This window comes from Xiphophorus couchianus, chromosome 17 (genome assembly GCF_001444195.1).
Source record: "Xiphophorus couchianus chromosome 17, X_couchianus-1.0, whole genome shotgun sequence".
In the NCBI taxonomy this organism is placed as follows: domain Eukaryota; kingdom Metazoa; phylum Chordata; class Actinopteri; order Cyprinodontiformes; family Poeciliidae; genus Xiphophorus; species Xiphophorus couchianus.
The window spans coordinates 4834581-4851721 of record NC_040244.1 but is presented as its reverse complement, the minus strand read 5'-3'; the positions used below and the strand labels follow the sequence as shown (position 1 = coordinate 4851721).

The 17141-nt window shown below is 37.9% G+C and overlaps 1 protein-coding gene across 7 annotated transcripts in view; it reads right to left on the bottom strand.

Annotated features, from left to right (window-relative positions):
- Nucleotides 1-1369: 1369 nt before the first annotated feature.
- col7a1l (collagen type VII alpha 1-like) overlaps nucleotides 1370-17141 on the bottom strand; it is an 80305-nt gene continuing 64533 nt past the window's right edge. For 3 of the 7 annotated variants that reach the window (XM_028043690.1, XM_028043691.1, XM_028043689.1), the window contains 27 exons: nucleotides 16626-17141; nucleotides 15774-15809; nucleotides 14261-14287; nucleotides 14117-14176; nucleotides 13618-13743; nucleotides 13402-13473; nucleotides 12616-12651; nucleotides 11969-12028; nucleotides 11819-11863; nucleotides 11690-11725; nucleotides 10409-10444; nucleotides 10171-10227; nucleotides 9440-9511; nucleotides 9241-9312; nucleotides 9120-9155; nucleotides 8903-8983; nucleotides 8566-8619; nucleotides 8421-8474; nucleotides 8021-8083; nucleotides 7871-7933; nucleotides 7643-7759; nucleotides 6798-6875; nucleotides 6232-6285; nucleotides 6094-6142; nucleotides 5384-5623; nucleotides 3673-3744; nucleotides 1372-2648 (listed from right to left, as the gene is read on the bottom strand). In XM_028043690.1, the coding sequence (XP_027899491.1) occupies nucleotides 2419-2648; nucleotides 3673-3744; nucleotides 5384-5623; nucleotides 6094-6142; nucleotides 6232-6285; nucleotides 6798-6875; nucleotides 7643-7759; nucleotides 7871-7933; nucleotides 8021-8083; nucleotides 8421-8474; nucleotides 8566-8619; nucleotides 8903-8983; nucleotides 9120-9155; nucleotides 9241-9312; nucleotides 9440-9511; nucleotides 10171-10227; nucleotides 10409-10444; nucleotides 11690-11725; nucleotides 11819-11863; nucleotides 11969-12028; nucleotides 12616-12651; nucleotides 13402-13473; nucleotides 13618-13743; nucleotides 14117-14176; nucleotides 14261-14287; nucleotides 15774-15809; nucleotides 16626-17141 (2442 nt within the window). In that variant the 3' untranslated portion in view covers nucleotides 1372-2418. Of the gene's footprint in view, nucleotides 2649-3672; nucleotides 3745-5383; nucleotides 5624-6093; nucleotides 6143-6231; nucleotides 6286-6797; nucleotides 6876-7642; nucleotides 7760-7870; nucleotides 7934-8020; nucleotides 8084-8420; nucleotides 8475-8565; nucleotides 8620-8902; nucleotides 8984-9119; nucleotides 9156-9240; nucleotides 9313-9439; nucleotides 9512-10151; nucleotides 10228-10408; nucleotides 10445-11689; nucleotides 11726-11818; nucleotides 11864-11968; nucleotides 12029-12615; nucleotides 12652-13401; nucleotides 13474-13617; nucleotides 13744-14116; nucleotides 14177-14260; nucleotides 14288-15773; nucleotides 15810-16625 lie in introns of those variants that run through there. The other 4 variants (XM_028043693.1, XM_028043692.1, XM_028043694.1 and 1 more) reach the window with 3 other exon arrangements.

Below are 17141 nucleotides of genomic sequence, written 5' to 3'. Positions count from 1 at the left end.
GCAAATGCATGTCAAACTTTTTACATACTTTTTTTTTGACAAGACATTTAAAACAATCATGCTCCGCTATGTAAAGTCCCAACAGAAAACATTATAGCCATTTGTTGTAAACAGATGTTCAAAGTTAATTCAGGTATGAAAACTCTTTATGTTGCTCAAGTTGGGAAGAAAGACAGTTTTCTTAACCAATTTGATTAGAAATCAATATGGCAAGGACTAAGGTCATTTTTACCAAGAGTTGATTTATTAATTAAAACTCCAGGGATTCCCACATAAAAGCTCAGGCTACAAACAAATGCAATAAAACCAAAAAGGCATCAAGATGTGAAGCAGGGCATTAAAATGTGTTTTTGTAAACAGATGAAGGTGTGGCACTGTGAATGACAGGCATAAAATGTCACGGTGGGTAATGTGTATGCAAGAACTGAACAAAATGAGGAGTTAGTCTTATAAAAGTAAGCCAAAAACCCCCCCAAAAAAACTGTTGAACATTTTTTTTCGTTGTGATAAATTGTAGATTTTGAAGAGAATTATACACTAAACTACAGTACAGAGTAAAACAAACAGAACCAATGATAGCAAAGACTGAATCAAAGCCATGTTGAATATTCCTTTTAACGTTTTCATTCATAAGAACTGAAGCGTTCACAGCTCGATTAATTACACACTGTGATTGAAGACTTAAATGTCCTCCCACTTCTCCTTCCCTGCAGTTGATCTCTAAAATTGATTTGCATGGCCCATCCATCCATCCATCCATTTTCTGTTCACCCTTGTCCCTAATGGGGTCGGGAGGGTTGCTGGTGCCCATCTCCAGCTACGTTCCGGGCGAGAGGCGGGGTACACCCTGGACAGGTCGCCAGTCTGTCGCAGGGCGATTTGCATGGCCCTCTTCAGTATTATATCTTCTGCATTACAGTTCTGTAAGACACTTAGCTTGTTCAACAAGATCTCTTATTTTTATCTGTTTTTATGGCAAAAGTGTTGATATTTGGGATTATTCATACAAATGAGTCCGTTATATGAGAAATGTCTGATTGTTCTATTGAATTGTTTTCCGTTTCTTTCCATGCAATTAAATGACAATGAGACAGTAAAAGTATAAAACAAAGCTGTCAGGTTAATAATTGTTCAGCATTTATCTAACAAGACTATTTCAATTAAAACTGGAAAGTAAAAAGAAAGAAAAACTATTTTTCAAGCTTACATGAAGTGCTTTAAAACTGAACATAAAATACTTTGCAAAGATGCTCTCCCAGGAAGCCAGTTCCCACGCAGACTCCACTAGGCACCCATGTCCACCAAGATCCATCAAGAGAGGGAGGCCCTGGCCCCCCATTGTAGCCCCCATGGCAGCAGCCCCACACAACCCCAAAGAAATGTTCCACCCACCCCAACATTTGGTCAACTCCCAGAACACCAGACATCCCTGCTTTAGAGATTGAAAACTAAATTTCTTTCCTCTTCACAGTTATGTTGGACCTTGCATTGGTCAGTCATTTAACATCCCAATAACATGTTGAAATTTGTGTATGTAATGTGGCAAAATGTGAAAAACGTTTAAGTGTACCTCTGCCAGGCACTGCATGTTGGATATTTGTAAAGCATTTTGCAGAGTGGGAGTAGATCACAGGGGCAGAATCGTGACCAGCACGAAGGAAGCCCGAGGGTGATTGCTCATGTAAGCATTTTCTGATAGCTTGGTCATGTTTTCTACTTTCAGTAATCAACCTAAGACCCATCCAATCAGACATTTCACAGAAATATTGTCATAGGAGTTAAAATAATGCATCAACTCTCCAATCTCTGCCTTTCCACCGTGGTTTAATGTGAGTTTTTAAAAGGGAGGGAAAAGGTCCCAGTTAATGTGTGTCACCCCTACATGAGCGACCACACAGGAATCCCCTGCCACAGCTGAGACTGTATGATGTAGATTGGTTGGGCCCCTGTTGGCCTCTCATCTGGCTCCCAGCCCGACCCACTACACCCCCCACCAAACAAACATATGTGGTGATGACAGAGACAGCAGGAAACCAGCCACCGGCTTCGTATTTTTGCAGACTGCATCATGTAGGGCATAAGAAAGGTGACCGCGATCTGCAGTAATGAGGTGAAAACAGAATCAGGTGTAGTAAAAATCACACACATAAAACCAGTTTTATTTTTTATCAGTAGCATTAATTAGAATCACATAAAAAAAACAAACTCAAAGTCAGGTTTACCAATAAAACAAATGCAGGAAAAAGTACAGGCTCTCACATACTGTTGCTCACATTTCAATTCTGTTCACTGGTAAACGTCCAGAAATCAAACTGCTTTCACAAAAAGAATTATAAATAAAAGAAATATAGAAAACAAAAACAGTGTATCTTCAGTAACACCACACTGACAGACAGAATCAGAATTTTCGTCATTGCATCATCTGTCTGAAGGCAGGTCCTCCGTCAGAGCTGACCGAGTTTCTGTCACTCCGCTCTTTGTTCCACATAGACTCTCACAGTCCTGTTTAGATGTGAATCGGTTTTGGTTGCCACCACAGCCGCCGTATACAAAAGGCCTGCATTCCCCCGACTGGCTGTGGAAATACCAGACCAGAGCGTATTCTGAACAAGCTCCTTCCGACATTGGTGGCAAACAGCGATCGGTCACTGAAAGCACAAGTGAGGTAAAGAAGAGTCATTTTGAGGAGAAAAATGTGGGACTTGCCACATAATTACATTTAAACATTTAACTGATTTACATATTCCGTTTGGATTTATTTTTATACTTATACAGAAAGAAAATGTAGCGGCGGAGGGAGGAGAAAGTGAAGACACAAGGAAGAAAGGAAACAAAGTTGAGAAAGAGAATAAAGTCTGTGGACACATTTTTCTACACTTTTCTTCAGCAGCTGGAGCAGCAGCTCAGAGAACAGGACTGAATAAGCTAGGAAGGCCAGTTCTACCATGAACAAGTAGTGGAAGACATCAGAATAATACCACATTTCATGACCCTCCTGGTACTCAGGCTACTGGATTTTAAACACACAAAGGGACATTATCACAAGTCTTTGCACAGGTTTTCATGTATGAACATATAAGAGCACATTTTTTTAGGGTTTCACAAATCGCAGTAGTTAGAGCATGCAAGTTTTGAGAGAGTCAAGATGTGAAAAAGATTTTCCCATAGTGCCAAATTAGAAACCAACTACAGCATCATGAGCGACCGTGTTTTTCTACAGTAATTGTTGTTTCAAATACAATCCCAGGTAAAAATGTCAAATTGTGTCATTACTGATAAAAAAAATAAGTTAACTGGAAAAAGTCAATTAAAAGCTCATTGCACACCTACTGTTTTTATAATGAACATAAGAATGAGACCATAAAGCAAATAATTGTTGCTGTTATGTAGGTTATTAAAATGTGTTAATTTTTATTCTGTTGAAGGAATTTTCACATTGCATCCCATGTCATGTTCTCTATTTGTCACTGTATTTACTCAAAATGAAGAGCCAACAAGTAGAAAATTATTTCTGATACTTAAGAAATAGCACACATACATTAAAGCATAAACTGTTTCAGCTCATTTTTTGTGTCTGAAAAAGGGTTAAAGTAAAAAAAAAAAAAAGGACTGAGCAAACAACCAAAGGAATTGGCTGAAATAGGAAGAAAATTGGAAGTCTTGGCCACTCACTATCATCCTTAGAACCAGATAGTCGTCTTCTCTTCCTCTCTCTCGACTTCACAGCCCATCCCTCATGAGAATCTAAAGACAGAAATACGTCTAATCAGAAGCTGAACATCGCGCTGAACTCAGCCATCAAAGACGAACACATAGCCCCTCTCTCTGGACCAGCACCTAATGAGCGCCGGCGGCATTTTGGACTCATTTGAATGCCGTATGAGGGTGTCGTGGAGCGTCCTTTCATTCATTTTTCAATATTGTTATGCAAACTTTAAACTTAAAGTTCTGGAGGAATCACAGCTAATATTTAGGTTCTTGAAGAAATTTTCAAATATGACAAGCATTCAATTTCTTTTTCTTTTTTTTTAAAAAGAGGGGGAGATGGAGCTTGTAGTACTGAAAGGAACAAAACAAAACTAATTTACTGACTGTATTCGGGAAATGTAAATTAAATCAAAATCAATTGTCTGGTGGTCCCAATAAAATTCAACTATATTACCGAGCAAAAAGTACATTAACATCAATGGTTCTTTTTTATGGGGTAATACATAACAGACCAACATAAAGTAGTCAATAACTCTAGCCTGGGAGAAAAATTGTGCATTGTTGTTTTTTTAAAAAAAATAGCAAATACAAATCTGTAAAACTTGATGCACATTTGTATTTTGGTCACTCAGAGTGAATGCTTTGCAGAACAACCTGTTACTGTGTAAAAGGCAAACGTCTTTTGAGGTCTGTTTCTCCTTCACTCTTCTACAGACCAACATTTTCCCCCAATCGCTCAGGAAGCAGTCCGACATGAAACTGCTTTGATCTACACAATGTCTTTGTAGTACTGGCTTGTACGTTCTGGATTTAGCCTCTAGCAGCCTTAAAAAAAAAATCTAAATTGAAGTCAGAGAACAACAAAAAAATTACTGGTCAAAAAACTGCCTTGATTTAATTTTGCACTGGATTATTTTAAATCAATTGCAGCAGTCGGGTAGGCGAGTCTTGGATCAGAATTTTGCCCGAGGGTCAATTTTTCAAAGTGCAAACACATCAGAATTTATGCAAGAGAAACCCAACTGAGCTGATTTGACTGCTGTACTGTTGGACATGTTACCTTATCAGTGGTAAAGCAAGAACACAGTTCAGATTCCTGGTTAAAAACAATACTTATGTAATTTCAAGTATAATTTCATAATTACCATGGAATGGAAATATTGGTCAAATGAATAAAATGTTAAATATACATTCATGTGAATTCATAGTCATGTTAGTGCATATTGATGTTTTTTTTTTGTTTTTTGTTTTACCTGAAGCTAGAATTACAAATAAAGCAGGACGTGATTTCTGCCTGTGGATGTTTTTCATTAATTGGTTTCATGGAGTGTGACTTAATAATAAAAAGTGTATATTTACATTTCTGAAACATACAGTATGTCATGCATGTGATGCATTTTCCATTTTTAAGTAGAACTATGCTCAAGTACTTTACGTTATCAGAACAAGTCAGAGCACACTAATGATACCATTTGCTTGAAAATCTCCACCACCATAAAAAGGAACCACAGACAGGACATTTTAAATGTCCAACACACAGCTGCTCCACATATGTTTGAGTTGTGTGCTCATTTAGTCCCACTTTTGGTCACACTGTAGCTGAGCAATCTGTGAGCTTGGCCAGAGGGTTCAAATCTGCTGACATTTGTGTTGCAGGTTTTTTTTTTTTTCTTACCAGTGTGATTTCGTGAGCTCCTGGCTTCTTCGAGATTCAGTGGAAGAGTACTTGTAATTTCTTTCATGTTGCTGTTGGATTCTTGTTTTTGAAAGTCATGTCTCGTCCTTTCTTCGTGACGTTCAGTCACAGTAGAGATGGTTATTGCTAAATCTTTGGGCTTACTGGTAGTTTTGCTACCAGTTACCACGTACGATGCATCCGGATCCACAGACTTTACCATAAACTTGTATTCCAGTCCTGAAAAAAAAAAAAAAAAACAAAAAAAACAAGAGTTACACAATCAACAGTACATTATCAAGTAACAGAACATTTTTAATCCAGAACATCTCTTGCATAGAAAACTTTGGTGTGAAACATAAAAGTTGACAAGAAAATGTCACGGTTGCGTGTCTTGTAGGTGAACAGATTTTTTTGGGGAGGCGTCCCTCTTAATTGTAGTCGCGTGTTTGTGAATGACTCTACTGTTACTGGCACCATGGTGTGTGTTCCTCTGAGAGAACATAACAGATGGCTCCACACACAGGGGTGCCATGTTGCTGCCACAGGAGCTTGACAGCAAACAGCCACACACGTGTACACACCAACATGCACACAGACACTGTCAGAATATGTAGACCTCCCTGAAAGAACATGTTTATTCAGTTTTGGACAAAATACAGAGTAAAGTAAATGCATAAAGTATGGCTTCGCGCCGTGTAGCCTCTTACCGCACTTTTCAACCACCTCCTGGTTGACAAGCTCCTTCACTTCTTCAGCCTTCACAAAGATAAAAGCAGAATTTAGGTGGTCAGTTATTCAAAAAGGTTTTAAAAATAATTCTGAATGGAAATATTAGGCTGACATACTGATAATCCAGGCTCTCCTTTTTCCCCCTTTGCTCCTTCCATACCCTCTGAACCCTAGTGGTAATAAAACATGAGCACTTTCACTTTAAGAATTTCCACATAAAGAATAAATTGGCACTGTTGTACATACAAAGAAAATTATGATTTTCTTTCAAAAACAAACATTTGTAACCTATTTTCAACCATTCCAAGTAGTGGCAGCAGCAACATTAAGGGACACGTTTACATAAAACAAACTATATTTAAATCAAGTCCAGATAAATAGGCACTGCAAGTATTTATTTGACCACTACACAAATTTAGTAGCAAAAACCTGATAATATAATTACTTGATCTCATGCAACAAGCGGTTGTTCTTAGCTTTTTCAAAAATGAAGTGTAAAAATAAAATATTATCTACACAGAACTCTTTAGTAAAACAAAAAAAAGAAACAGAAAATATTTTTAGTTATCTTTATGCTTTTTGAAAGGCATAACTTGAACTCTCAGTAAATAGCTTTGGGTCCAAAGCAGGATAAACCACCGATATAAGGAATGAATAAACAGCTTTCAAGTATAGATCTCACAGTTTCTCCTCGCAGTCCTTGGGTTCCTGGTACCCCCCTCTGGCATGGCCTCGTTTTGCCTCTCCTGCCCCGCTCACCCTGGTTAGTAAAAGTACAAAGAGGAAAATGTATCTTTTGAACAAAACCTCCCCGCAAGACAAAACCCATGACACCCAATCAAAAGCGGAACTGCTCCACACGGTGAAAGACATTTCAGTTAGATGCACCTCTGGAATATCCTCATCAGTATTTTCAAGCCAATCTGCGTTAACACAGAAAGTCCGGTAATTGTTGCTGAAAGGATGTAATTGAGTAAGATATTACTTGAAGGATGCAGACAAAAATAGATCTGTGTGTGTGTGTGTGTTAATTTGGGACGTGTCTCCGCTGTCTTCAGAGCCTAGCACACGCTGTCGTTCTCTCACGAAGGCACATTGATGACTGTAATCAAGCGCCGCTCGTTCCCATCACCGTGTCACATATTCAGTCCACCCCGTTGTGTTTTTACATGAAGTGGAGAAATTTAGTTGGGAGATGAGAATATTTGGAAGAGAGTCTGTTTGACTCAAATAATATTCTGCTGGATTCTTTTTTTGTTGGGCGGGGTGCTATACTTTATAATTTCCGTTAAATCGTCATGAGTAAACATTTAGGGACATGTGGCAAAAAAATAGAAGCACAATAAGGTGAAGGTTGCATTTTACAAAATGAGAATTACAAAGACAAAAGGCTTTAAACTCAGGCTAGAACAGGCGACATTGTTGGCCCGTGGTGTTGATACACGTTCAGCCAAATGATACTTAGGTTTACTGTGTTTAAATGAATGAAAACACAAACTATACAGCCCCAAAACTGGGTTAAAGTACCTTGGGTCCCGTATCCCCATGAGGACCAGGGGCTCCGGGTGGTCCCTCATCTCCATCTAGTCCCGGACTGCCAGCTGACCCCTTGAAGCCTGGAAATCCGGGGAAACCTGCAGCACCCTAAATTTTACAAAACAATTGATGTGTGGAGTTTAATTGAGAAAACAAAGATTACTAACACATGGAAAACTAAATATGTATCCAGTGTAATGTTACATTGAATTTACAAACCTTATCCCCTTTCGCTCCTGGGTCACCATCAGCACCATTGGTCCCTCCAACTCCTTTGTCCCCCTAAGATTTTATAAATATAGAAAAAATGAGTGCATGCATCTCTTGAAATGCTGTTGAGTGGAAATATGAGTGGATTTGTATGTTCACCTTGCGTCCTGTGAGTCCATTAAGTCCTGCTAAACCTGCACTGCCAGGTACGCCTGGGTCTCCCTGTTTAGGAGATTAAATATTCGAACCGTTCCATATGTTACATTTCAGCTACAAACCCAAATGTATTTTATTGGCATTTTATGTGACAAATAAGAACAAAGCAGAGCATAATTATTAAGCTGAAGATAAGAGATACATGGGTCCATTTTCTTCTAAAATGCTAATCAATAAAGTGCAGTCAGCCACACCCAGGCAATCACACATAATCCCCCAAAAAGTTTCTAGTTATAGTGACAAAATGTGAAAAAGTTCAAATCACATAAACGTTTCCACATTTTGATTTCATATGACACAGTTTACTCGTTAATATCTTGAGAATCATAAAGCTAAAGCTAACCTTTTCGCCGTCTAGCCCAGGATTACCGGTGCGTCCAGGAAACCCTCTGAAACCCTGGGAAAGGTTGAAGCAAACTGGAAACTGAAGCACATCAGGAAACAGGGAAGAGAATACTGAGCTACAAAGACATAATGGATGACTAAACCTTTTCTCCTTTCTCCCCCATTTCTCCAGATAAGCCAGGTTCTCCTGGATCGCCCTGTGAAAAACACATGAATCAGATACACAACAGTAACAATAAGAGGCTACATCTATTTAACCCACATCCATAAAATGTCATACTGCAATAATCTTTAGCAAGAATTGTGAGACTAAAACTTGTCAATATTTTGTTTGCATTAAAAGGAATTGCAATTAATGTCCAACATATAACTCGTAACATACATTTTTAAATTCACATAGGGATTCTAATAAGACAATGAGAAGCCTATAGGATGAGAGCAGTGATTTTATTCAAGTTTAGTACTTTTGTTTGATAGTACCTGATCACCCTGCATGCCTTGAAGTCCAACATCTCCTTTGTCGCCTTTGTCTCCATCCATTCCATGCTGTCCGTTCAGCCCCTAGAATGAATAAAAAACTGGAGTTTTTGCACATCATCACTTAATTAACTTCTGGTGTATATAGTATATCAATAACTCTGTTAAGACAGACTTATTTTACCAATTGAAGATTTAGAAATTATTACTGATTTGTTACCATCACTCCATTCAGCCCTGGCTCTCCGGCTTCCCCCTATAAAACATTGTGACCATCTTTATCACAGCGCTGTCAAACAGCAATACCCACCGAATCTCATGTTGCTGCATGTCATGCTTACTTTCTGGCCCACCGGCCCTCGCGCACCAAATCGGCCCAGTGCCCCTTTGGTGCCCGCATCCCCTTTAAGGCCCTGATCAGATTGATCAAAAATGTGTTTATGTGACAAGTAGTCAGAATTTGAGACGGAAAAAAAAAAAAAACTTGCAAGGAAATATGTGAACAAATTACACTTAAAATGTCAGCACTTCATTCGTTACCTTTACTCCTGGAGGACCGTCCTCACCCTTCTCTCCTTTATCCCCGTCGAAACCTGGCAGGCCCCTCTCACCCTAAAACAACATTTCCAATAACTTCCTTTGTAGTTCTTTTAATACCATCACCACTGCAGCCAAAATGATTTTTTTTCCTAGTAAGGAGATTTACACGTTTTTTTCTGAATGTACGCGAGTTGCAGAGCCACTAAACTGTGATGAGTTTCTCCACCGTTGCTCATCAAACGTGGAGAAGTTTCTATGCATTTAATGGGTAAATCATGTAGATATTGTTGCATAAGATGAAAATCTAATGATGTAAACATTGACCATATTTGATGCATAAAATGAAGCTTCTAAAATCAAACTGAATATTTGCACATCCCATATTTTTGAATAGCCAGTCACAGTTCCAGTAAAACTCATATTTGTCTTTTTTTCAGGATGCCGCCTGAATAAACGTAAAGGATTCCTTCTATCAATGATGGATCATCTAAACATAAACTACATATATTAGCAGAAAACCATTCAGAGTAATTCCGGCTAATAAATTTATCGTCTTCTTGAAACACTTCATCTTCATCCATTTTCTACATACGGATTAAACTAAAGGTCTGCAAACTCTAAAGTGTGCCATGAACTGTTCTGTAGAATTGAAAACGCATTGAAAATACTTCAAACACAATTTAATTTGCTTTTCAACAGAAGAAAGGCCTACACAACAAAGATGATCTCACCGCGTCCCCTTTGGAGCCCTTGAACCCACGAGGTCCTTGAATCTGAAGTGCGCTCCCCTGCAGGATGGTATTCATTTGTGAAGTCATGTCAGAAATAAAAAATTTAAAAAAATGATTTGGGCAATAAATAAATAAATAAATAAATACACCATGCAAACTGTTTTGTTTTTGTAATATGAAGGTGAAGGCTCTTTAAAATTTCAACTGAAACAGGGTGCAGTGGGTGTAAATTTCATACTCTCTCTCCTCTGAGTCCAGGTACGCCGCGGTCTCCCTGAAAAGAAGCGGAGCTGCGACTTACATATTCCGAAATACAATCATTTTCATCCGAAAAGTCAATAAATGTTTCATATTTCATGGCTCTTTGCTGCTGGAAAGCAAAACTCATCATCAAACACAATCTATCTTTGACAAATCTCAAAAGACTCACAAATAATTCCTACAATCATTGACGGAATCGCTCAGTGAAATCTAGAGAGAAAATACATGAGCTGATGGCAGCCAAAGCAGCAGAGCTCCAGTTTAAATGTGAAATGCAATAAGAAAAAAGGTGAAGACAATACAAAGGTTGGTCTTGTGAGTACACTTCCAGGCTTTTGTGTATATATTTAATAGACATATCATGTCAGTGCTATCTTTGGGTTATATTTAACTTAAATATTTGGAGGGGAAAAAAATCTGCAGGTTACTCTAGTCTTTAAGTTAGAGGAAAAAAATGCAGTATCGATATATTATTAGGTCGACAGTTTTGAACGGCTTCAGATGAAACTCTTAACTGACAATGAGACAACAGAACCTGCTTTGCAGCAAAGAACAAGACAAAGAGAAATGAAGCATTGTTCACTCTGACCTGACTTTACAAATAAAGCAAGTCTTCAGCAAACCTACAGGTTTTTTTTTCTTTTTTTGACGTAATCAAATAGCTTTTCCACAATATGCCCATATTTCAGTCAGGAAATGAGTCTTAATCTGTCATCTTGCCTCAGTGATATCAGTGTCATAATGACAATGTAAACATACTCCTTACTATGTTGCTTAAACTTTCTCCGTATGGATTATGGAGCATTTTGGTGTTGAAAGGTAAAGTAGCTGCTTAATGATGCTGCAGATAAATCCTTATGTTGTCTTAATTTAAGCTGAATTTGTCATCTTAATGCTGACGGGATGTGGCAGTTTTATTTATTTATATTTTTTTGAGTGATGCCTTCTGATACATCCTTCATGGTTTATGGGATTTTGTTTTTAACTTAGTTTTGGTTGTTGGATTAAACTTTTTCTGCTTGATTTTCTCAGATATATATCTTTTTTATATCACACAAGAAAACCATCTGAACCCACTGAGCACTTTATTTAATAAAGCAGAAAGCTCAATACTGAATTTAATAAAATTAATGACTATAAAAATATCCTAAGTCGTTACCATCTTTGCCAACATGCATTAACACAAAACGTCAGCCAGGAACATATTATTTAAAATTTTTAAAAATAAATATGAGGTAATATTGTAAAAGCCTCTCACCTTTTCTCCTTTGTTGCCACGCAAGCCTTTTGGACCCTGATTGAAGAATTGAAAAAAAAAAGAAGAAGAAAATCTAACAGATTGATTAGATATTTGTGTCACTTACAAAAAAAGTGAGAAGTTTCTCACAATATGACCAGGGCTTCCTTTAACACCTGCGGTTCCCCTTTCACCCTGAAAAGAAAACTCTCTGTAATTATCCCAAAAAGCACCGACTATGTCCAGTTAAACTACATAAACACATCAACAATAGAAGAAGAAACGATGCAGAGAGCTCACCTGTCTGCCTGGTGGACCAGGAACTCCTCTAGCACCGGGCTGACCTGGAATACCGTCACCCTGGTGAAATATTTGGTGCATTTGAGACGTTTTGTTTGCTCGATATATTTGTAATTTTAGTTTTTAGTAATAAAAAACACTGAAGGAATAACAATTTTAAAAAAAAGAGTAACATACAATGATAAACTAAAACAACTTACTGATGGTACTCTCACTAAGTCTATACTGACTTTTATTCTAGACATTTGGGGGCAGCAGTGACTGTGGGTGTTGGGCTTCATCTTGTCACCAGTAGGTTGCCGGTTCGAATCTCCGCCCAATCTGTCTCAGACGTAATGTCGTTGGGAAAAATACTTCTATTTTAAAAATAATTTTTCTTCAATACAAGGTATAAAAATGGGTTTTGTTCCATTTTATGCATTCAAACATGGAACATGTTCACAGACAGAATTGGAAGTGCATGTGAAAAGTAAATGCTAACTTTATGTTTTCTATGACATCGAGTATCAGCTGATGGGAATTCTGTGCAGGGAGTTCTTAAGACTTCAACAATGGAAATTCTAACTTTTGACTAAGAAATCAAACACGCCATAAACTTACTCATTATGTGTAAGACAAAAAAAACATTTTTAGGTCAGAGTTGTTACCTTTTCTCCTTTGACACCAGGTACTCCAGGAAGACCCTTCAAAGAGAACATGCTAAATTTGGTTCTGTTCAGGCAATCAGACGAAACAGTATGAAAAGGCTAAAATGTTCCTTAAAACAGTGGTGATTTTACATGAAAACAAAAACTATAAAGGTAGACATTCAACGTTCATCCTTCCAATGAGAAATTTTCTCATATTAATGTTTCATCTTGTTTAAATAAAGTGATTTGATAGCCCTTAAACAAGCAAGGTTGCACAGAATGAATGTGTTTCTACCTAAAACCAAATGCAAGGACAAGTCTTTGTCTGAAATAACATCACTGAGATGATTCTTGTTGCCATCTGCCAGTCTTCAAAACCACTCAAAGGAAAGTTTGCCCCAGTCTTCACTTTTAGCTGGAAAATGTTTGAGAAGTTTCTTGACTGTTTAAAGTCACTGCATAGAATCCAAATGAGATGAAGATGAAGATCTAGGTCTTGACTGCCCAGGATGTAACATTTCCCAAAGTGCAACATTTCCAGCTCCCTGCTTTTCTGTATTTTTTTGTTTTGTTTTTTAAACTACTTTTAGCATCTTCTGAACTTTTTAAATTCCTAAATATCATCCCCCAAAGTCTTTAATGAATGTTTTGTCAGCTTTAATTGTGCAGTTATACAACTTTAATTTTTTGTTATTGTTAAAATTGATTTTTAAAAAATCACAACTGATAAACATGTTTGTTTGTTTGCAATGACTAAAATTAACGTAAAAGAGAGAAATTAAAAAAAGGAAAGTTTCTTCATACATCAGGTCCTGGTGCACCTCTAGGTCCTGGAGGTCCAGTCAATCCATTCTTCCCTCTTTTACCCCGTTCACCCTACAACAACACACAACGCTTTAACAGAATAACTCTTTCCATATTTTCTGTATTTTTCTATGTTTGAGCTAATTTCATTCCGGAATGAAAGAGAATATTGGATTTCTCTGAAGTGTTTTTGAAGCTTAATATATAATTGTTTACCTCTCTGCCTGGCTCTCCTGTATCTCCAGGAGGCCCCTTGAGTCCTGGGATACCCTGTATTCCTGCATTTCCATTAATACCCTGGATGCCCTGCGCTCCTGGAGGTCCTGGCTCACCTGGCTCACCCTGAGGCGACAATTTGAGGCGTGTTAAAAATGCTGAGAAGAACTGAAAGTTTGGAAGACAAGCACTCAGGTAGGCCCTTGTTCCATGTAATGTGATTATTCGGCTCTTTTATCACATTTGAATAATTGCTTTCGGTTCAAGTCGTTCTCGCAAAGGAAAAGCTCAAGCACAGATTTAAATGCGGGAGTGAGTCACAGGACCAATTAATTCCCTGAATTAAAACTGCAATGAGAAACAAAGTCAATTAAAATTAATGTTAAAGAAACCAATCTGCAGGGACTGATTGGTTTTCCAAGAATTTCTAAGTAAGCTATCAGTTAATTGTTGGTATAATATTTGTTTGTTTTCTATTTAATAAGGAGTGAAATTTTACCTTTTGTCCTGGGGGACCAGCTTGGCCCTCTGGCCCTCTATAACCAATACCTGGCTCACCCTAAAAAAAAAAAAAAATTTAAAAAAAAGTCAGGTGAATATGTATCATCTAAACATAGTCGGCTACCATTTTTAACAACTTTACCTTTTGTCCTTTTTCACCAATTTCCCCCTAAGAAATGTCATCAGAACATCATGGTTAGGGAAATAAATTGGAGGGTAACTTTTATACAGTAGCCAAATAAGCAAACGCAGAGGAATTTCACATAAAAAAAACAAGGGTTGTCAGCATGTTTAACAAGGGGAATTATTAATGCCTGCTTTAATCTCTCTCAGAGTCATACAGAAGTAGAGCAGAGGAGACATCAAAGGCCTGGATTCAAATGGCGTTACTGACAGGCGAGACGGGAGAGACGCTCTCCCCGAGCTCCGATGTCATTTACTGATGCCGTGTGGATCGGCAGCGGGGCAGCCATGATCATTTTATGAACTGGTGGCACATTTCATTCAGCAAATGTTGACCTTGCTTCATGCTCCCATGATGATGACAACATGGGATTTCAGTGTAATCTGTGTGATAATAACAATGACTCAGTCAATCGTAACCGAGAACTACGGTGCCTTGAAAACTATACACTCCCCCTTGAAAGGGAGAGTAAATAGAATTTCAACATTTTATTTACTCTTCTAGTTGTACAATACTTGGTGCTGGTCCGTCACATAAAATCCTAAAGAAATGGATTTGTGGTTGTAGTTGTAATGTTACAAAATGTGTTTTTAAGGCTCTCTGTCTTGACATTTCTGTGGTTACAATTAAACCTTGTTAATTTGAATCAATAAAAACACTACCGTTGTATGTTTTAAAGAAAGCCAATGCGTTATTAATTAGACCATCTCTGTGGTTGCAGGAAGGGCAGTGATGGCTCTTTAAATTGGTCTTGATTAAAATATCCCTAACAGCCACCTGATGAACTGTCATTTTTCTTTTACATAATGTCAATCAACAGAACATTCATGCGGTTAGTAATCAGAAAATAGAAAAGTCGCTTGAGGGAACAGGAAGCAGTTTTCTGCAGGATGCAGCTGAACTCTGTCTCACATTATTGGTCGATCACAACGATCAGGCAAAAGACAAAACAGAACCACAAACTAAATCAAAAGGATGTTTTCTAGAACGTTTTCATAATGTTTTATTTTCACTGATCTTCAGATGACTGAATATCCACAGTCATTTTTCATATGAGCGACAATTTAATACGAATCAATGGAGGTTTAATGTAAACAGCAGAGGCATTTGCCCACAAAGCTAAACTTTTTTAGAATGCACCGTTGCATCATTTTGATTGCACTGCTTAAACATTCCCAAATAATCATCAGAATGTTTTAATTTCAGGCCTCAAATTATGATTTTAAAGTGTTCTTGCAGAAAAATACAACAAAATGTGCACAGGGTCAAAGTTATGCATATAGTTTTAAACTTTGCTGCTATGTTGAGTGGAAAAGGTCAATTAACTCATCAGAATTCAAAATTTATGATTTTGAACCAGCTTCACTTTTAAACCTGTAAGACTGGGACACATCTAAGTATTTATACATTATGTGTTGTATTATAGGTTATCCTTAACGTCGTTTTAATCTTAAAATAAACCAGTAGTCACCTTTGGTCCAGGTTTTCCATTCTCACCTGGCTGCCCCTGTCACAGAAATGATTCAATTTAATGGATCGATGTAAAGTATTAACTAAATGTTTTCATTTTAAACATACACAACACATTCAAAATTCAGAAAAGTACATGCACTGTGTTGGCAAATGAGTCATCTGATGTTGCTACAATCTGCACAGATTCTGAAACTCCAGCAATAGGACTGAACAATTTCAAGAAAATATTTGTTATGCTATTGTTAAAAATTACAATCATGTAACCGATTATGATTTACCCCATTTTCCTGAAAAACCAAGAGGAACTGGAGTCCATCCACCTGGCTAAATATTTATCCGCATGCAGTGTCAATGCCTGACACACACAGTGAATGTACCCAACTAAATATCGCCTTCAAGCAATGCTCTGCAATTAAAATATCACTACTGGGACTTAATATATTGTGCAGGAAACTGAGGAAATTATTTTGATCGTTAATTAGATTAATTACATTAACCAGTTGAGCAACAAATTAGATAGTTGAAGTAAAATTGAGATTGTTGGTCTAGAAACAATCTGATGTTTTGCTTCAACTGTTTTTTCTTTATTAATGTTTAACAGGTGAAATTTTTGATTGAGAAGCACGCCTCATTTGAATCATTAGTGTGAACATCATCTGTTGCATCTTGATTAAACATAAAAAGAGTCCAATCCTTATTGTATGTGGCCCATAAACTTTGTCACATTTTGTGATAAAATAATGTTTAATGGGATGAATTTCCACAAATGACTACTTTTACACAAACTTTTCCTATTATTCGCAGAGTGAATATATTAGTATACTTAGGTGAGTCACCTTTGGGTTTTTACCTTCAGAAAAAAGTACTGTGGAGGATATGGGTATGGCTGTCCAGTTTCTTCACTGTAACCTCCCCCTCTTTCCATCTCCACCCTCTGCCTTTCCCACTCCTCCCTCTCCCTCTCAAAGTCTCTCTCCGCTTCCTGCTCTGTTCTCTCCCCCTCCACATCTTTCTCCCCTTCCATCTTTTCTCTCTCCGTCTCACGTTCGGCCTCCCTCTCCTTCTCCAGCTCTTCCCTTTCCCTCTCCATTTCCAGCCTCTCCTTCTCTCTCTGCCTCTCCAGCTCCTCTTCGGTTTCTCTCTCGCGATCAACATCTTCCTCCGTCTCCCAGTCGTAGTCGCCACTCCTCTCCTCCTCCACCTCGTAGACTGGATCAGGGTCAGCATCTGGTTCTGCTACAGTTACTCCTTCAGTCAGATCATCTGCTCCAAACATTATCTCTCCATTTGCATCACTGTATATCTCTTTCTCTCCCATTTTTTGCCTCTCCCTACTTGCATGTGCCTGAGCGTTGAGCTTTCGTCT